The sequence below is a fragment of the Papaver somniferum genome, chromosome 9 (assembly GCF_003573695.1).
Source record: "Papaver somniferum cultivar HN1 chromosome 9, ASM357369v1, whole genome shotgun sequence".
In the NCBI taxonomy this organism is placed as follows: Eukaryota; Viridiplantae; Streptophyta; class Magnoliopsida; order Ranunculales; family Papaveraceae; genus Papaver; species Papaver somniferum.
The window spans coordinates 178,941,193-178,963,290 of NC_039366.1; the positions used below are offsets into that span (position 1 = coordinate 178,941,193).

Below are 22,098 nucleotides of genomic sequence, written 5' to 3' on the forward strand. Positions count from 1 at the left end.
GGAATTTATAGAAGGAAAGAAACCAAAGGAAAAACAAAAATAAGTCATGTTACTTATTTTTCGAGAGAGGCTGTATAATTTCTTGCAATACAACTTGAAGCGGGTTTTAGCGGGTATAAACCCGAACCCAATCGACCCGTAGCGGGCGGGTCAAAAAACCCGCCCGGTGCTTGTGGGTGCGGGGTTGTGAAAATAAAAAGAGAGATTTCCTGTTTAGTCCACTAAACCCGATCCGGATTAGTGGCTAGTCCAGCGGGAAACAACATTTACTCCCTAGTCCAAAAAAGATTTGAAAAGAGTAAAATTACTCTATTAACCCTAACATATAATATACTATGTATGTTAGTAACATATATAATATGTAGTAACATATATACTAGTATTAATACTAGTTTACTAGTATACTAGTATACATATGTAATATGTAGTAACATATGTAACTAGTAATATGTAGTAACTAGTAACATATGTAATATGTAGTAACTAATAACTAGTAATATACTAGTATACTAGTATTAATATGTAGTATGTAGTAAAATATGTAGTAACATATATAGAACAAATGTAGTATGTAGTAACATATCTTACTAGTATCAATATGTTATATACTGATACTACATATTAATATGTAGTATGTTATACATTGGCACTACATATTAATATGTAGTAACATTATTAACATGTGGTATGTTATATATTGATATTACATATTAATATTGATACTACATATTAATATGTAGTATGTTATATATTGACACTACATATTAATATGTAGTGTCATATTAGTATGTAGTATGTTATATATAACATACCACATATTAATATGTTACTAGTATACTAGTTACTATTAGTACTACTAGTATACTAGTATAGTACTAGTTACTACTAGTAAACTAGTCTACTAGTACACATGTTACTACTAGTATAGTAGAGTAGTTACTTAATACTAGTTTACTAGTATACATATGTAATATGTAGTAACATATGTAACTAGTATACATATGTAATATGTAGTAACATATGTAACTAGTAATATGTAATAACTAGTAACATATGTAATATGTAGTGTCATATTAGTATGTAGTGTCATATTAGTATGTAGTATGTTATATATTGATATTACATATTAATATGTTACTAGTATACTAGTTTACTAGTATAATACTAGTTACTATTAGTACTACTAGTATACTAGTATAGTACTAGTTACTACTAGTAAACTAGTCTACTAGTACACATGTTACTACTAGTATAATAGAGTAGTTACTTAATTTACGAGTAACATATTCTTTTTACTATTAATATAGTACATATTGATATGTAGTATGACCATATTGATACTATTAGTATGTAGTAACATATTACTAGTAATATTAAATGTGTTGATACTAATTAGATTTGTAAGGGTGTTTTAGGCATTTAGAAAATACACTTTATAATCTCCACAAAATTTTTGGACTAGCGAGTAAATAATCTAGTCCAAAAACATGTTTTTGGACTAACGAGTAAATGTTTTTCGTGGGTGGACTAGCCATTAACTGGGTCATGAAAAATTGGACTAAATAGTAATTCCTACAAATAAAAATCCGTTGTTTGTGGGTGCGGGTTGGTATTAGCTACAACCCGACCCGCCCGACTCATGTGCAGCTCTAAGTTATACCAAATAAAATTTGTTTCACAATTACAAAGTGAATAGAAAAATAGTATCAATATAATAAGTATGATATAAAAAAAATCTACAAAAGACTTACCTCAAACCGAGACGAACTTAGCCCAAAAAAATAATATACGTACGACCAAGATGTATCTACTCCAGAATTTATATTTGATCATAATATCTACTAATCCGTCGATGATTAAAAATACACAAAATTGGTCAATTAACCCAATAACGACAATTCTTGGGTGAAAAAGGCATGTAAAATTTGATATTGTTTAAATAGACGAGAATATAAAAATAGCAAGGATGTAAACAGTTTCATCCTACCCATTTTCAAATACTTTTTCTTATTTTTAATTTACATCAGTATGCATCCAGTTTCACCCTCGCTATTTTTTAAGTTTAATCCAGGATGAATCCAGATTCATTCTTGCTATTTTTTTGGTGTCCATTTCACCCATAGTAATTTTTACTCGTCCATTAAAGCAATGTTTTAAAAATATTTGGGAAATTGACCCAATTTCTCTTAAAAATAAAGATTTTTTTCGCGAAAAAAAATCGTTGTTTAGGTAATTTAAATCCATTTTATCAATACTACTTAATCATGTATGATACTCGGTAAATAAATGTATGATTGAGAATCAAAAGTATTTGCATATACATCATGTAATCTATGAGACAAATTAAAGAGTTAGCTCATATAAATTAAATGTAAATTAAATAAATAAATAAATAAAATGAAAAAAATTAGGATTTTAGTTTCCACAAAAACAAGGGAAAACAATGATTTGGAGAATACTAAAAAAAGTGAACCGATCATAAAAACCTACCCAGTGATCAAAGCATGTTGATAACGTGTTATAAACTAAAAGGAGACATAGAAAATATAGAGAAAAAGAAGAATAATTTTTATTAGTTGTATCAATTATAAAACAAATGCTCTCTATTTATAGGGATATAAACTAGAGCATTTACGATGGAGTTTAAAGACCATTACTATTAATGGTAGTGGTTACAAAGTAATGGGTAAATAAATAGGTGAAAAGGAGATGAAAGAATGGTGATTAAAAGGAGTGTAAGTGTGGTATAAATCCACTATATAAAAATTACATAACAATGATTTTATTATTCAAGATTTATGGCAGGAGTATCAACTTATTGCATAAGTAAAATGGGAAACATCCTTGAGGATATGTTATCCTTTCACATCATAGATTTCTCACAAACAAAAAGGAAAAATATAAAACAATTAAAGTCATATAAAATAATAATAATAAAATTGTATCAGTAATATTTGATTTTTGAACTTAAAATCCCATAACAAATTATAATAATTATTAAAAGTATCTTTTAAAGCTATTAAAAAGGAGATGGTACCAAGTACACCACCACGTGTTTCGTTACAAAACCTATAAACTATTTTCTTGTGTGAACTTCAATACAAGATTAAAGCAGACAAGAAAATATCATTGGATAATATCTTAAAAGAGATTCTTGAATCACAAGGATTGGTTAATGTACAACTTGTTTATACTTTTAATTAGAAAGATAAACTTAATATAATACGAGAAGTAAACGTAAAGCAAGATACCAGAAATTTTGTTCACGGGGAAACTGACAAGCTACCAGTAAAATCCTGGGACCTCGTCCAGTTTGAACACACATTGTATTAAGACGATACAAATAATAGTCTACTATAAAACTTCGGTCTAGAATGCAGTTCTGACAAAATAACCCTCCAAGCTATTCTTTTACAGTTGTGCCCCTATGTCTCTTGGTTATCATAAGAACCTTTACACTTGATTCACATATATGATGTCCTTTACGGTCACAAGAGTTGCTCCATGATCGTGATGACTAGCACTACCCTGACTCAAACAGGACGCTTAAAAATTTCATTTTGATACTGCATCAAGGATAAAAATTAGTTTATGAATTTATAAGAATCTAAATCCAAGATTAGGGTTTATTCTCTTCAATATTTATGGAGATACCTAATATCCTATCTACACAAGAATCATCTAGAACTTAATCCAACATGAATTCAAAATTCACAAACAAGATATAAATAGATAGGTGTTATACTCAATCTTTTTTGTCGTTTTTTTTTATCAAGTCTGGTTTTTGATATGCAATTCTTGAAAGACCTTATATCAGAAGAGAAAAATCTTAAAATAGACAATAAAATTATAAGAAACACATATACGGATACAAGTTTCGAAATTATCCTTCTTTCAAGATAGGTGAACCTACGCTTCACGAACACCAAGTGAAGTCTTTCAAAGCCGAACCTTAGATCAGGAAGATCCTTTTGGTCTTCGAGGAAAACTTTACAATAAGATACAAATGAGTGTATGGATTAAGTTTTTTCTTTTGTTACTAGTTTCTCCATTTATAGTGATCAATTTCTTAGGATCTAAGCAATGAATTTCTTGCAACCCCAAGTTAATTCTCGGTTGCCTAATCCATGTTGATTCCTATGATTTTTACATTGGAAAGGACTTGGTTTGCTATGATATTATTTTCATGGTTTGAAGTTTATAGACAATTATAAGCCCAAAAAAAATCTTATAAAAAGAATTACTACCAAATTTAACTTCAAACTTTATGAAAAGAAATAGACTTTCTAACCAAAGGAATTAGCTATGAATAACAATTCGTAAGAGCGTAGAAAGTTAGTCTTCAAATCCGAAGAAGAAGAAGAATGAATGATCCCAAAGATATAAACGTTATGGGTTTGGCTCATTGAGCTTTTGGGTCCATGAACTCACAGTTGAGTGTTTGGAGCAAAAGAAGAGAAAATATAGAAATTTGCATTTGTAGGTTCGCGAACTCAAATAGTTAGGCTCACAAACTAAAATATAAAACACTTTACAGGAGAATTCAAGCCTCAGTAGGTTCACGAACTCAAGTAGGTAGTTCACGAACTCAGATGAAAAAAGCTTCAGAAGAATGTCTCTTGTACTAAGTTCGCGAATTCACATATATAGGTTTGCGAACTCAAACACAAAAAGGCTTCAGGATTCTCTTGTACTAGGTTCGCAAAATCACCTATATGGATTCACGAACTTAAATGAAAATATAGTTCATGAGAAGTTTTTCTTCTATAGATTGGAGAATTCACCCGTAATAGGTTCGCGAACTCAAAAGACAAAAATTCTCAAAGAAAATCTCTCTATTCGTGAATTTACCGTAATAGGTTCACGAACTCAAGGACCTTATTTGCCTTTGATTTTGAGTTCTATACGTTTAGGTTCACAAACTCGATTTTTAGGTTTGTGAACTCAAGTGAATAAAAATCATTCGTAGTAAAAAAAAATCTTATAGACTTAAGAGTGAATTTGAAAGTCATGAACCTTTTAATAATGTTTGTGCTTTTTTCTCAAGCTTAGTTTCGAGCTCCAAAAATATGTGCTTGGAAGTTTTAATAATGTTTGTGTTTTTTTTATTAAACACCACTAGACTAATTAGCAAGAAGATAATCTGTGATATGATCTTTTTTGAATCATGATCAACTACTATGTGCTTAGTGTTTAGTGTGTCAATAAATCATAGTCAAATTTAATAAATGCTCAGCTTATAGATTGTTCGCTTCTTTACTAATATCAATTCACATTCATTGTATTTTGCAAGAATTACCATTCGAAAGGCAAATATTAATAACACCGTGTTTTTCGTTCAAAAACATGTTTCACATCACCGGTTCTATCATTTAATACTTGATTTTCCATCGTAAATTTTCATTTGACAACTCATCCGTCCATAGTTAATTATCCATATATTTAGCTGATAAGGAATACAAGTCCAAACCGACAGGCATGAGAAGGAAAAAAAAACAATATATTATCAATACCGTAAGAGCATCTCCAATAGAGGGTGAAAGTTTTACTTTTTTTTTATGCCACATAGGATTTTAGATCCTCATTTACATTAAATTCATGTCCAACAATGGGTCCTATAAAGTAGGAAGGGTGTCAAAATAAATATGAAGGTCTTGGAGAAAGTCTTATTTACACATTGGGAATGACCTCCACGTCATCTTTTAAACCATATTTTAAATTTTTATTTTTAAATATTTTTTTCTAAACCAATAGGAAAAAGGGAATCAACTATATCATTATCCAGAAAAACAAATCCTCAAAATAAGACCCCCACTGTTGGAAATAGTCCATAAGAAAAGAGTTGCTATTTTTGCCACATACATATGACCCCATAAATAAGAATCTAAATAAAAACTCCACTTAGGGTTTTTAGCACCCATTGTTGGAGATGCTCTAACAAAGAAGTAGATAAGAAAACCAAATGAGTCCTTCTAAGAGCATCTCCAACAGAGGGTAGATTTATTTATTTTTAGTGACACATAGGATTTTAGACCCCCGTTTGGTATAAATTCATCTCCAACAGTAAGGTCCTATAAGTTAGGAGGGACTAATTATTAGATATGAAGGTGTTCAAGAAAGTGTTATTTACACCTCCAGTTGCACCTCCACGTCATGTTTTTAACTAATTTTCTTTTAATTTTAAGGGCTGAAATTCTCACTGTTGGAGATGGCATTTTAGATATGAGGTCCTATATTTACTCTATGTGTAGACCCCATAAATAAAAGGACTAAATTAAAAATCCACATACTATTTTTTGCACCTTCTCTTGGAGATTCTCTAAGAGCATGTTTGGATGTCACTTCAGAAGTTGTTTTTTGACTCCTGGAAGCAGAAAAGTCAGAAGCTAATTTAGGTATACAATTTTCGAGTGACTTCTAGAAGTTAAAAAGTAAACTTTTTGTGAAGCAAAAACATTTTAATCCTGATATCCAAACATGCTATAAAAACTGAGAAGTGGAGAAAAAGATCTTCCACAAACATGGAAGAAATATTTGGAATCAATTACAAAATATAGGTCAAAATGAAAAAGCGATAGTAACTCGTGGACACGATATCCAGCCACATAACAAAGATACCATGAGTGGAAACCACCACATCACAGTCAGACACACATTAAAATTTAATGTGATCGATTGTTTAAGTATGGTTGTAATCTCACTTATTTGGTTCAATACAATTAATCTTTCCATTGAAAACAAACAGTAAATATGATGGAAAAAAGAACATATAAAGTGAGGACTTGAAATATGAATGATAAGAGAACCTAAATCACTAATTTAACACAAGTAGCAACAATAAGATATGACACTCAAACAACAATGAATTACAGCACATATAAGAAAAATGGACAAAAATCAAACTCTACAGCTTGAGAGTTAAATCAAAATCTCCTGGTTCCTCAGGATCCTTCTTATGAGTTTCGGAACGGCCATCACTCCAAAGGCGAAAACCTCCACCCTCGAGTGCCTTGTGATTAGTTTCAAGACGACCACCATCCCAATTACGCAAACCACTAATTTCTGGCTCTTTCTTATGACTTTCTGGACGACTTCCATCCCAAAGATGAATACCACCAACCTCGGGTACCTTATGCTGATGAGTTTCAGAATTATGATCACGACTCCCATCCCAAAGACGAACACCACCAACTACGGCATTAGGTCTGTTGCAAGAGATGATGTTGGTGGTGGTGGCAGTGGAAGGCATGTTAGTACTAGGGGTAGCGCCAAAAGGTGGTGATTGAAATGATGTATTAGGAGACAGACTAGCAATACCATCGAACCTGCTAGCTGCACTTGGCATTGCGGTTGCAGGATGGCCGGGCAGACGATTCAACCACGAACCCGGTTGAGACCACGCACTACTGTTATGGTACTGAAAACCGGCTAGAGATGGCGATGGGTAATAAGGTTTCTGAGTTGGCGTTCGAACACCAAGAGATCTATTAAAAGATCCATGATTATAGAGACTCGAGTATGACGAGTACGGGCTCAAGATACTTTGTGGGTACCCGTAACCTCCAATACTATCCAGTGGTTGCCCTCTTTTTGCCAAGTTACGTTCGCGTTTATGGGCGTTTTGATGTCCGCCCAAAGCTTGAGAGCTATAGAATTTTCTCCTACAAAAATTGCAGAAGAAGACTCTACTAGGAGTCTCCTTCTTCTTATTGATCCCGGTGGATGAAGACGATGGTCTCAATAAACCCGAATCCTTAACCTCAATGGGTTGGTTTTTCGATCCGAACTCTACATGTTTATTATTTGTAGAAAGCTTTAAATCAAGAGTAATACTATTTTGATCCATTTTGGATTCTTCTTGTCTCAGCATCATCATATTCTTCTCCTGAGTATTATTAATATCTTCGTTGCATGATGGAGTTTCGTCGGAGGCGGAGATGGTTGAAGATGTTGAATTACAAGCTTCCATACGTAAATCCTCCATGGAAGCGAGAGATCAATGATCGAGAAAGATTGATGGTGGGTTTTATGGTGTGACTTTGAAACTCTTTAGTTTTGTTGTATAAATAAGAGAAGAGAAAATACGATATTCAATGAATGAGAATATGAATGCTGTAATCTTCCATGTATAGAAAGATATCATTGGTACATAGTTATTACAAAGACCCAAGTATGTCATAGATATCTCAGGGTAATAAGTAAAGAGTCTAGGTTCAAAAAAAGAAACACATAAAAACATTTGGTAAGAAGATCTCACTGAGAATAACTTATACTTCAAAACACATAAAATATACGGGTTTTCTTATCAGTACGTGAATCAGAAAATTAATGTCTTGGAGTTGCGGTTTTAAATACTAGAAATTATGTATGTCATGGGTTAAATTAGGGTTAATGCGAGGCAAATTAACTCGATAAGTATAGGGATTGTGTTAAAACTTTTTCTTTAAATAGAGTTTATATTTTTTTCCTTTTTTGAGTCTATTAAGTCTTAACTCATGCTTCGATTTTAAATGTCATGCTTTTTGAATGGAAGGGGAAATTCATTGATCACAAGACATCAAATCTCATTAAAGATGCCATTATTGTTAAAGATTTACTTAAACCCAACTAGTTTTATTACTTAATAAAATGAAGTTCTGAGGAACATTCTATATTTAGTTATATATTTGTGCTCTTTCCCCTTTAACGTTTTCGTTTTGTTTCATTTGTAATGTAACAAGTATAAGCTCACAAATATTAAGAGCATGTTTGGTACAATTTTTAAAAACGGTTTTCAAATATAATTTTTCACTGTTTTAAAAAACATACTATTTTTTGTTTGTTTTCATTTTCGAAATATTGTTTGGTAGGATAAAAACTGTTTTTGAAAACCAAGGAAAATCAACTAAATCAAATCAAATGTAGAGACTCGTCTAAGAGATAGTGATACTGGTCATGACTCACTTGCATAATTCTCCCGATCTCTTACTTTATTCTAAAAAAAAAATACAATAATTTTTTTTTTTTTGATAATTTCTCACATTTTGATGCAATTATTAATAATCTATAGGAATAATTTGTTGTTTTAATTTTTTTTGTTTTCAAAAACAAAAAACAATAGAAAATATTTTCTGAAAATGTCCCTACTAAAAGGGTTTTCTCCTATTTTTTGTTTTCTCTGTTTCAAAAACAGAAAACTGTTTTCCAAAACTGTACCAAACAGGTAAATGATCCAAAGTTACAACTCTGGGGAAGGGCTCTGATAGAACATGAGCATCAGAGGAAAACTAAACAGATTGAGAGAGAAATTCTATTGCATTGTATTTATTAGATTGGCAAAGCTGTAGTACATATACAGATATTACAACGAAAAGAAAGGAAACAAAATATACAAAAGATACGTACAAGGGATACATACAATATTATGACAACACTAAATATATATGCAGTTAAGAAGATGATATGTAGAGATACTATAGTATCTCGTAACACACACCCCCCCCCCCCCCCCCCCCCAGACTCAAGATGGTGCTGAACTCATCTTGAGTCTGGAAAGCAAGAACTTTAGTCGAGGAGTAGGATGTGACTTGGTGAATAAATCTGCCAATTGAAATTTTGAGCTTACGTGAGGAAGAGTAATTGTTTCATGCTTAAAGTGATGTCTTGTAAAATGACAGTCAATCTCTATATGCTTTGTTCTTTCATGAAAAACGTCATTATGAGTAATTTGAATTGCAGCTTTGTTGTCACAAAATAGAGGTGTAGGCGTAGAAATGACAACTCCCATGTCACTGAGTAACCATCGAAGCCATATGATCTCAGAAGTAGTATGAGCTAGAGCTCGATATTCTGCTTCAGCACTTGAACGAGATACAACAGTCTGCTTCTTACTTCTCCAAGATATAAGAGAATCTCCCAAGAACAAGCAGTACCCTGTAATGGATCGCCTATCTGTAACATCCCCTGCCCAATCTGAATCTGAGTATGCTCTAAGAATAAGTTTAGATTTAGATGAGAACTGCAACCCCTGATATAAGGTTCCCTTGAGATAACGAAGTATTCTAAGAACAACAACATAATGAGTAGAACGAGGAGCTGACATGAATTGACTTACAATATGAACTGCATGACTTATATCAGGTCGAGTAATGGTTAAGTAATTCAGACTTCCTACCAATTGTCGATATAATGTTGGATTGGATAAAAGCTTTCCATCTGAAGGACCATGTCTGACATTCACTTCTAGTGGAGTGTCTGTAACTTTAGCATCAGTAATTCCAGAGCGTGCAATGATTTCATATGCATATTTAGCTTGAGAAACGAAATAACCATCAGCTGACTTGCTCACCTCAATACCAAGAAAATAACTGAGTGTACCAAGATCCTTCATTTGAAAACATGTACTTAGATGGTTTTTAAGATCTCTGATACCTTCATTATCACTGCCAGTGATAACCATATCATCTACGTACAATAGAAGGATAACAATACCTTTGTTTGATGATCGTGTAAACATTGCTGAATCGTAGTAACTCTGTGTAAAGTCATATTGAAGAATTGCACTACTGAATTTTTCAAACCAAGCACGAGGAGCTTGTTTCAGTCCATAGAGAGCTCGACGAAGTTTACACACCTTATTTGGAGCATGATCTAATCCAGGAGGAGGACGCATGTAGACTTCTTCTTGCAATTCCCCATTAAGAAATGCATTTTTCACATCCATTTGATGAAGATCCCACTATCGAACAACAACAACTGCAATGAGTGTACGAACAGTTACCATGCGAGCAACATGAGAAAATGTTTCCATATAGTCTATGCCATATTCTTGAGTATAACCCTGAGCAGCAACACGAGATTTGCACCGTTCAAGACTCCCATCTGACTTGGTTTTGACTTTGTAGACCCATCTGCTTCCAACAACTGATTTTCTAGGGGGAAGATCTACCATTTCCCACGTACCAACTTCTTTATGTGCAATCAACTCATCTGTCATCGAATCCTGCCAGTCTGGTATAGCTGCAGCTTCTCTGTAGTTTCTTGGTTCATAAACAAACATAATGGTAGATAATGAGCAATGATAGTCAGAGAACTTAGCTGGAGGTCTTCGATTACGAGGTGGCAATGTTTCAACTTGAGAATCAGAATCTCTTTCCAAGGCAGCATTATTAGGTGGAGGCATAGAGTGGTCGGACGCGGCTGGAATCTGATGAGTATAATCAGTATGTGGAACAGTTTCATTACTATACACGGGCACTAGAGATGTATTGGTGCTAACTTCACTAGAAAAAGGATCAGTGTAAATGAAGTTCTCAAAGGAAGATGATTTACTGTTTGGAAGCGACCAAAATGGAACATTTTCTCAAAAGGTTACATGTCTAGAGGCTCGAAGTTTTCTACTAACAAGATCATAGCAGCAATATCCCTTCTGTTCAATACCATAACCAAGAAACACACAAAGAACATTCTTTTGAGTAAGCTTATTTCGTTCACGCTCAGGAAGGAGAACAAAACATGTTGAACCAAAAAATTTAAGCTCAGAGTAATCAGGTTTCTTACCATAAAGGCATTCATAAGGAGAAATACCTTCAATGATAGATGTTGGAACACGATTGATGGTATAAACTGCTGTAAGAACTGACTCTCCCCAGAAATTTGATGGAACTGATGCAGAAACAAGTTGGGTTATAGATGTTTCGATAATATGACGATGCTTACGTTCTGCAACTCCGTTTTGTTCTGGAGTTTCAGTACAAGATAGTTGTAATAATGTGCCTTGAGTTTTGAGAAAATCTTTGAAAGGAGTGGATATATATTCACCTCCTTGATCAGCACGAAAGATTTTGATAGATTTACCAAACTGAGTTTTGACCATAGTTGAAAAGGTTATATATAAGTTAAGAAATTATGTTCTTGAACTAAATAGATAAACCCAAGTAAACCGAGAATAATCATCAATGAAACTCACATAGTATAATGCATCTCCTTTTGACATCACTGGAGATTTACCCCAAACTTCAGAGTAAATAAGAGCAAAAGGTTCAGTAGTTTTTGAGGTGCTTGCATGAAAAGAAAGTGCTGGTTGTTTTTCCAGTTTACAAGAAAGCAACTAGCTTCTTTGTCTACTTGTGTATCTCCTAGTAGACCTTTATTGACCATATATGAAAGACGAGAAAATGAAACATGACCTAGTCTAGAATGCCAAGACATAAAAGGAGATGTGGAATGAGATGTAGAGGTTGTAGCTGCAACATGATTTCTGAGTTTTGATGGAATAATCAGAGTCTGTAGAAGATACAATCGACCCACTCTACGGCCTATCCCAACTAGCTTCCCTGTTTTGAGATCCTGAATAGCACAACCAATAGGAGAGAAAACAATGTTAAAACCTTGATCACATAGTTGACCAATTGAGATGAGACTCATTGTAATATTAGGAACAAGAAAAACATCTGGTACACAAATGTTATTTGAATCTCTAACCACCCCAATGTGACTGGAGGTTACAACAGTTCCATCAACAGTGTGAATCTTAGGAGCAACAACTGGACAAAGACTGTCAAAAACTTTTGAATCATAAGTCATATGATTGGATTCTCCAGAATCTAGATACCATCCAATTGAGAAAATACCAGAGGAAGTAGAAAAGACTGATGCAGCTGCAGTATTGTTACTGACTGAAAGAGCTTGTTTAATCATCTCCTGTATGTCAGCAAGACTAGGTAATGAGATGGTGCAGATGGTAATGCTTCAGCATATGAAACTGGTGCAGCAGAGAATCTACTTGAACCATTAAACCTGGTTGTACCGTTAACGTTTAATCTCTGCATATTCCTGGAGGTTGGAGATGTACAGTTTCTGGTAGAATTCCCAAGTTCTTTGCAGTAGTTGCACTGTGTTGTAGGAGTATCTTGCGGTATTGCAGCAGGTGGCAGAGTGCAGTTCCTTGCTATGTGACCAGTTTTCTTGCAATCATGACAAACAGGTTGTGAAGAATCACGTTGTGTTGCAAAACTATTCTTCTGATTGTTGAAGTTTGGACGAGGTGCAGGCATAGCAAATACTCCTGAGAATTCTGGCTTGATCCGTTTGCGTGTTTCTTCAGTGATCAGCTCAGATAAAGCAGTTTCTACGGATGGAAGAGGTGAACGATGAAGAATAGCACCTCTGACTGATTCAAACTCTTCTCGTAGAGCCATCAAGAGTTGAACCAGTCTTGTCTCTTGTCTATATTTTTCCCATATTTCCAAATCAGTTGTCCATTTTGGCTCCATAAGTGCAAGTTGATTCCAAATCATAGACATCTCAGAGTGAAAGTCAGAAATCGATTTATCTAATGGTTGCTTCATAGAACGAATATCTTGTTCAAGTTTGTATCTTTGAGCAAAGTTAATTTGTGTGTACCTTTTTCAGAGAAAGTCTCAAGCATCTTTAGCAACTTCAAAACTTGTAAGCTGCATACTGATTGAAGTAATCACTGTGTTGCCAATCCAAGTCAGGATCTTGTGATTGTTTGTCTCCCAGGTTTCAAGACTACTTGTTGATGTTTCGGTTCCCTTATCTTTGATGATAGAAGTAGATTCTTTGGGTTTTGTTTCTGTCCCATCTATGTATTTCCACATGCTTTTGCCTTTGAGAAAGCTTTTCATAAGGAAAGACCAGTGAGTGTAATTAGTACCATCTAGTTTTGCGGTAATAGGCTGAAAATCTTCGCGTGACATGATTGTCAGGAGGATGAGAAAAAAATAACTGGATTAGGGTTTAAAAACTAAAGATAAAAAGGTGTTGAGACACAAGAGTAAAAGATTTCTGACTGGCTTAAGGAGATTGTTTGTTTGCAGCAGAAGGTGGCCTTTCAGATCTTACCTAGCTCTGATGCCATGCTAGAACATGAGCATCAGAGGAAAACTAAACAGATTGAGAGAGAAATCTCTATTGCATTGTGTTTATTAGATTGGCAAAGTTGTAGTACATATACAGAGATTACAACGAAAAAAAAGGAAACAAAATATACAAAAGATACGTACAAGGGATACGTACAATATTATGACAACACTAAATATATATGCAGTTAAGAAGAGGATATGTAGAGATACTATAGTATCTCGTAACAGGCTCCAACCACAAACTGGGATAAATATATTTAAAGATGGAATTTACACTTGTAAAATGGGATAAATATCTAATGTATGTAATTTACACTTCAAAATGGGATAAATATCTAATGTATGTAATTTACACTTCAAATTGGAAGGAATAACTTGTTCTAAATACTTCCTGTATAGTATACCCATTAGCTGTATGAGACATGAAGAACGGCGTCAACATTTAGTAAATTCTCTCAGCTGTGGAGACGGGGCGAAGAAAAACAACAATGACAGTGATGTTATCTTTGCTTCCACGCTCAGCAGCTTCTGTTGCCAATCTCTTCGAGCACATTCCTGGTTCCTTAACTGTGTCTCTTATGATGGATATGACATCCTCCCTGCTAACTACATCCCACAGTCCATCACTGGCCATCACCTGACACAAAACAACCACGAATTTTAGATAGAATCAAATGGTTTTCTAGTGTGCATCTGATATATCCTTATCCGTGACTCTCAGAAGAAATGGTAGAGTTCCTGATAGTGGTGGAGTCCTCTACCTGGGTTCAAAACATGCTTACACTTGGTTTGTGCCATTTAACCACCAACATATATTACTGTAAGTTTATGTGCCCTAATTGTTCACGCTTTACGAGAATTTTCTTACTTTCTGAAAGTTAACAGCTAGTAAAAACTAAGACGAGATATCCTAAAGAAAACTTTTGCATTTAACAATTTAAAATTGTGTCCGGGCTTTAGACATCTCCAAGGTAATTTTACTTATTATCAATAGTTTTCTTGATGAAGAACCAACAGTCTATAAATTTGTAACCTTTTTAAGTATCCTTACCAGGTACTCGTCCTCAGAGGTCAAAGTAGTTTCTGTAATTTCAGGCTCCGCTGTCACTGCAGGTTTCAGGTCATCATCACCTATCGACCGTGTAACCTGATCAAAGAAGCAAATCAAGAAATTCAGGTAGTTTCCAGTAGTAGGATTGGAAGTTTTCAAGCTACATAAGTAGGAAAAGTGAGTTAAACTCATGGAAGGCAAGCACCAATGGAGGAGCCATGAGGAAGCATAAATTTATTCATCGCAGCATCGCAACTACTAGGTCCCTTCCAAACTGAACATTTTGTATAAATCTAACCTCCCACACTTAAGTGGAGATGTCCTGGAAAGAGAATCCTACTTGGGCTTTTGATGCAAGATTTCTAGAGCTACCAGCATAAAACTATTACGAGGATAATGATTAGCACGGTAAGAAATGGGTGTACAGAGAAGCATAACATAATTGATTTATTTTCTTCTTTGTACTGATAAGCACCTGGAGAGCAGCTGTACCAACCCTCCAATTGTCCACTTGCCATTTGACCTGTCCACCTGCTCTTATGACTCGTTCCCTCTCCTCAACACAGCTTGCAGTATGATCCTGTTTGGAAATACGGCGACACATCAGTACAGTGACATCCTGTTTTAACGTAAAAATACCAGGATTTGCAACCAAATGCTTAATTAAAAAATTAGATTCTTCTATTATCGTTTAATGTGAACTAGCTTGTATACCAACTGATTTATAAGAACCAAAGTGTTAATATAGTTTATAGGCGTATCTACATGTCCAAACTTACCTTAGTGAGAGGGAAGGCAGTGCCACCACGACATAGAATTGTCCTGCAATCACCAGCATTAGCAACAAAAAGCTTGTTCTCAACTATTAATGCAGCATTTGCACAACACCCAGGATGCCAATTTTTCTTTGTAGTTCCTTTAACATTGCGCTGGACTATTAACTCATCCCTGAATGCAATATCTGTCTTCATGAATGCTTCTGTCAGTGCATCTGAAGGACTGCACCAGCAAACAAAGTTAACTAAGGAACGCGAGGACTGGGGAGTACAAAAAAGATAAGCGTGAACAAACCTCAGTGTAGAACCTAATGTTTGCAAGAACCTTGGTAACGCTCCAACAGAGAACTCGGCAGCTGCTGCTCCTGTTTGCATGAAGCGTTAAAATATATTTCATCATCACATTTTTTATTATCAACAATACAATCTCTGTCAAACATTACTCATAAAAGACGACGATATCAGGCCCAAACTAAGTCTCCAATAGTAGGTTTGGCAAAGCCAACTCAGAGATAATTTCCTATCATGTACCCAAAGTCAATTGCGGTGGTTGGGTCACCGGTAAAGGCTAAGGGTGAGGGTCGTTGGTAATTGACAGCGTGAATTGGTTTAGCTAGTAATGGGCATTTAAGTAGTTCCTTTCTGTACCTCGGTGACCATCAAAGATCCCAAACAGATGAACATCCTTCTGCCTGCACATGCTTGGCATCAAAAAATGTGTGTCCTCCATGCTTTCCCTTCTGCCACAAGTGGCAAAGGATCCAGAAGATAATGTCGGGTTGTATGGAGCAGCACCATTTGATGAATCATGCCAGATCCTCGGATTTGAATCAGTTGCAGAGGAAGCATCTTTGGACAACTACTCTCCTTGAACATACCAATTTACAGCTTCTTGGTAACTTTGAAGGTTACTGATGACATCGGAAGAAAGATCAGTCAGTAACCCAGACGGTTCTTGGAGGACCTTTCCCTCTTGTTCTTCACATACATGTTTCATGATTGGATCCAATTCGGCAATAATATCATCAAACGAAGGCCTATTAAAAGGATCTGCATCCCAACACCTCTGGATTAGTTTGGCTAAACTGTCTGGTGCACCTGATTCAGAACCAGCGAGAACTGGTCGTAGTCCTTGAGACACTACAGCTGCTGTTAGTTGCTGTTCGCTATAGTTCATTTCCAGTACAGTATGTGCCTGAAGGGATTATTTTTCCAATACAATAATTACTATTAAACTGAAAGATAAAGGACCTTGCCCCAAGATGTAAAGCAAGCTTGAGCGCAAAGCTTAAACTGGTTAATATTTTTAAACACAAAATGATAGGTAGAAATTTCAAACTTCCATGACCCAAAGAAGTACAATAATCTAGACATTGTACCCGGGCTTCTGCACGAAGATCGGTGTAAGGAACGACGCCAGTAAAGAGCTCACTGAAATAGAAAATGTGCAGTCAGATTTTTCCATGGTAAGACTCGGGTACAGTAGCATGTAAGCATTTAATAATGCGTATCATTCTGTGTACCATATAGGACTATTATAATGTGCTACTGAAAGTGCAGGTTAGATATATTTCTGGGTTACTGCCCAGGCGTGATATATCAAATGGTTTAAAAATCTTATCATTTACAAAGATCACAGAAAAATCATAATCATGATTCGAAATAATGACATTATGGTCATGCTGATAGATTTGTTTTGTTCATATTTCATTATGCCCTCTAATGTATAAATGGAATCTATTAGAAGACAGTAAAACAAAAGGCTCTTTAGAAGGATATCATTATTAAGTTGTGATCGAACGAACACTTTTACTACTACAAGCGCATAAGCAGGATATATCATCTAGTAAAAGCAAGAATACAACTGTGCCAGAAATGAAGAATTTCAGTATATATACCCTCAGCTCAGATATCCAGTCAGAATCAAGTTAAGTTGTCGAACCATATTTTCAAGCCTTGAAAAGACCAAGGAATAAGGATTTTCAATCTGAGGCAAACTTGACAAATACATCCAGAAATTCTTTATGAATGTATACACTATTAAACGTTAATAGTGTAAGCTTGTTAATCGTAATACTATCTCTTGACAGGCTAAACTAACAATGTGTACAAGCAACTGTAAATTCAGTACATCCCAGTCTATCCATGCTCCCAATATAACAATGTAAGGCTCAAATGCTTACTTGATGGTTATTCCGAAACTATATACATCTGATTTTTCACTTTGTATGTCCTTCCTTAATATTTCAGGTGCCATATAAATCAGCGTCCCAACCATATTCTTTTTGTGAAAACCACCTGTTGGTTTGCCGGATGATCTCCAATTTTCAACAGAAACATGTTTAAGATCTTTCGTATATACTGCCAACCCAAAATCTGACAGGTGTGGACAAAGATTCCTGTCAAGCTGCAAGAAACTCGCCTTATATAAATACCACAAACAAATTATTGAATCTGCAATAAAAATATTAAGCAATATTAACAATAATATTATTAGTTTCTGAAGTACTTACAAGAACATTTGCTGGTTTCACGTCCCTATGCACAATCCCGAGGTTATGGAGATATTGCAGAGATTTTGCTGGAAAGGGTAAGCGTAAAACACATTTTTTAGGAACTACCAAAAGAAAAATTCAAATAATGAAGGAAGGAGTAAATTCAAAACTCCAGAAACAAAGACAAGCACAAGTATCAAGAAAAAAAAAAGTTAGACAAGAGAAGAAGTGTCACCAAAAGGAGGGAGGAGAATTAGGATAGACTATGATACATTCCCTCGATTTCTTCAAAGATGAATATGCTTGTTCTCTTTCTCTTCCATTGCGAACTAGAGTAAGGCATGAATTCAAAGGTGGAAAAGTTATAAGACTAGTCACTTGCCACCATATTAACAATTGGTATAGGCCTCTCAATATATCCTGCTTTCAATTTTAGAGCTATATGTCAAATATCAACTTGTAATGCTTCTGTTAAGTCCAGATATGATAAACCACCCCCCGCACTCCAGAAGTTTTCCAGTCCAAGATGAATTATAAGGTAGCTATCATGCAGTGTAACTCAGATTTTTGACGGCATGATTACTGTGTTGCGACTGACAAGAAAGCTGCGCGTTTTGGGTGGTCTCCTACTTGTGTTTGTTTCACCCACTCATATCTTGGTAATTGTTGATGAACTCTAAACTCTGCATTGGTAACATCGCTACTGTGTAGGTCCAAATTTGCAACCACAACGCAGATTAGGTTTTGGGTAGCCAAAAATGATATTGTTTTAGCTACACTAGTTATAATTGAACTACTCAGAGAATTAACAAAATATATTACAGAAATTTGTAACCATAAGGATGATTATGCCTGAAAATTGTTAGTTGCAAAGCAATGCCCTCACCAAAACTTTAGCATTCTTGTCAACAAAAATCACCCCCAACTTAAGATTCAATGATACTAACAATCCAAACAACAAAGTACTAGAAATTGGAGATGGAAAAAAAACTTTATAGAACTAAATAAATAAGGAGATGCATTTACCAAGCTTAAGACTAATATGAAGCATCTCTTTGAGACTTGGAATCCATTCTTGAACATGTAATTTCCCAGCAAGATCACCAGATTCATAGAATTGGAAAAAGAACATATAATTGGGTGGTTTTGCATGTGCAGCTACCAATGTTGCTATCCCCAAATCATCCAATTTGCTTTCACCAAAAACAACAGAAATAAATTCAATGAAAGATAAATAAGAAATGAACAGGTGTATGAATGAATATACAGACCATAACAGTTGTAGTTCTTTGTGGAACCTATCAAGATCATCAGAAGTAGCTAAAATAGGTTTTTTAACAGCAACCTTTTTCCCATTGAGAATTGCTTCATAAACAACACTTTCAGAACCTTTAGCTATTGGAGATAGGAGAGTGTATGTTGATGGTAAAAGATGTAATGGTATTGTTTTACTCTTACAACATCCTCTTACACATGTGTTTGGTTCCACTATCTCCATCACCATCTCTCTCTCTGTTCTTTCTTCTCTGAGTTCTCACTTCTCCATCTTCTTCTTCTCTCTGTTTGATTAATTGAGATTGAGAATCAATTTGGGAATAATCAGTTTGGGAATACTGAAGGACAATGTTAATATGTAAAGTAGGACTACGACAATATCTTGAATTATATAATCTAATGGTTACTATTCAAGTATCTACTTCCATAGGAAATCGTCACTGTTCAACTTCTTTCTTTTTTTGTTTTTTTGTTTTCAACTTCATGCTGCAGTTTGATCTTCTGTAATGTATAGGGCTGCACACTAACGGCACCGAAACCGCAAACCGCACCGAAACCGCACTAACCGCACCGAACCGATGATCCAACGGTCGGTCACGGTTTAACCGTTAGATTTACGGTTCGGTGAACGGTTCCACCCATAACCGCACACTAACCGCACCGAACAACCGATTAGTATGGACCGTCGATTAGTTTTGATCCTGATTAATACTAGCCGTCTAGATTAAAGCCTCCACCATATATATTCTGGCAACCCTAATCTCTTCGTCATTTTCTCTTCTTCGTTTCTCTTTCTCTTCCTCTCCCTCTTCATTTTCTCTTCAGCCTTCACCTGAATCACCTCAGTCGCCTCCACCACCAGTAGACAGCAGACCACCACCACCTCCATCAAGAGCACCACCACCTCTATGGCTCTATCTAGTAAGTAAATAGGTCAGGTCACAGGTTTCGATTGATTTGTTTGTTTTTCAATTTCTAGGGTTTTTTTTTTAATTATTCTTCTGTTAGGACTTAGGGTTTCTTTTATCGAAATCGTTTGCTTGTTGTTTTGTGTTTATCAATCAATTTCTTTTGTCAAATCTTATTTTTCTAATTACAGTCATGGGTTTTTTATTTTAGGTTTTGGTTGAGTTAAGGGGAGGAACTCAAGGAAGGAGTCTGAAAGATTTCTTAAGGAAGGAGTCTGATTACAGGTAACCTATCTCTCTTGTTCTGATTTGTTTGGTTTCATTTCGATTTTGTTAATCAATTGTATATGTATACATGGATCCGTTATTGCTTTGACTAAATTTGTGTGAATATCAATCCGTATTACAGATTTAGATCTTATTTGAATTGGATTGTGTTGAATCTTTGTTTTATCCTTGGGTAGATGTTTTGTTAATTTTGTTTTATTAATACGTATTGAAAAACATGAACTGTGTTGATTTTGTAGTTGTTGATGATAATTTAATAGATTTATGAATAACATAATGAACTTGATTATGTGTTTTGTTAATTCTTTCATCATCTAGTAATTCTAGTTGATTGATAATGAAATCAGAATTTATTGATACAATCTAGGTAGACCTGATAATCATTTTGATTTATGATCTGTGACTTTTTGAATTTGGGTATAACTCCATTAAACCCTTACTAGGGGAGTTTCTAGCTCTAAGTGGAGTGTATCTTAGGAGTTTGGATAACTGTTTAGGTTTATTTAAAGCCTACCCTGTGCCACAACTTTATTTTTGTTTTCAAGTTTTACATAGAAAATTCCTTAGAGCATATGAACTGCTTTATTTAGTTCATATGCTCTAAGGGTTTAATTTTTGCTTAAGATTTTGCTTGTGTAATAAAAGTGATAGCAAATGACTATCACTTTTATTCTCTCCTATTACATCCAAGGTTCGTTTTTGGTTCATTCTTCTAGTTGACATCTATCTATAATCTTAAGCAGTAACACAAGACCAGCATAGAACTGTTTTGTTTGCTTTTAATTAAAATTGAGTTAGATGGCAGGCAATGTCACTCACATGAAGTGCAGTTTCATTATCAAGTTCAGAATCAGAACTAACTTGCTTGTTTTAAGAAATATGTGTGCTTGTATTAAGAAGTAAGAACTAACTTGTTTACCTTTGGCAGGGCAATGATTGGATCAAGTTCAGCTTCATTATCAAGCTGCAAGATGGCAAATGCATCTCCCTTTCCATCCACTGCAGCTGGTTCTACTGATGTGACACTATCTATAACACCTCAAGTTGATGCTACTCAAGAAACATAAGCTACACAGCAGGCTACATCTACACAGGACCCTGCACCTGAAGTTGTACCTAAGAAGAAGGGGAAAACTAGATCAAAAGTTTGGAATGACTTTACGAGGATCAGCGAAGAAAAAGCACAGTGTAAGCATTGTCACAAGAAATTTCAAGCACATAGTAAAGGAAATGGAACTTCCAGCATGAAGACACATTTAGCCACATGTCCAGAGAATCCCAACAAGAAGCTCAAGGGATAAAAGAGTTTGGTGTTTCCACCACCAAGGCCTGGACAGTCATCACAGCTGGTTGTTGTAAGTTATGACAAGGATATGTGTAGAAGAAGATTGACTGAGTTTGTCGTCATAGATGAACTGCCATTTAGAATTGTAGAAGGAG

At 34.9% G+C, this 22,098-nt stretch overlaps 2 protein-coding genes and 1 pseudogene across 2 annotated transcripts; 1 reads left to right on the forward strand and 2 right to left on the reverse strand.

Moving 5' to 3' along the window:
- Positions 1–9,499: 9,499 nt before the first annotated feature.
- LOC113312921 (uncharacterized mitochondrial protein AtMg00810-like) lies at positions 9,500–10,702 on the reverse strand. Its single transcript, XM_026561654.1, has one exon. The coding sequence runs from the start codon at positions 10,700–10,702 to the stop codon at positions 9,500–9,502; it is 1,203 nt and encodes a 400-aa protein (XP_026417439.1).
- Positions 10,703–14,064: 3,362 nt separating this feature from the next.
- LOC113312593 lies at positions 14,065–19,746 on the reverse strand (annotated as a pseudogene).
- Positions 19,747–19,861: 115 nt separating this feature from the next.
- On the forward strand, positions 19,862–21,725 carry LOC113312922. Its single transcript, XM_026561655.1, has 4 exons — positions 19,862–19,876; positions 20,186–20,383; positions 20,582–20,655; positions 21,587–21,725. Exons 1-4 carry the CDS (start codon positions 19,862–19,864, stop codon positions 21,723–21,725), a joined length of 426 nt encoding a protein of 141 aa, XP_026417440.1.
- The last annotated feature ends 373 nt before the right edge of the window (positions 21,726–22,098 follow it).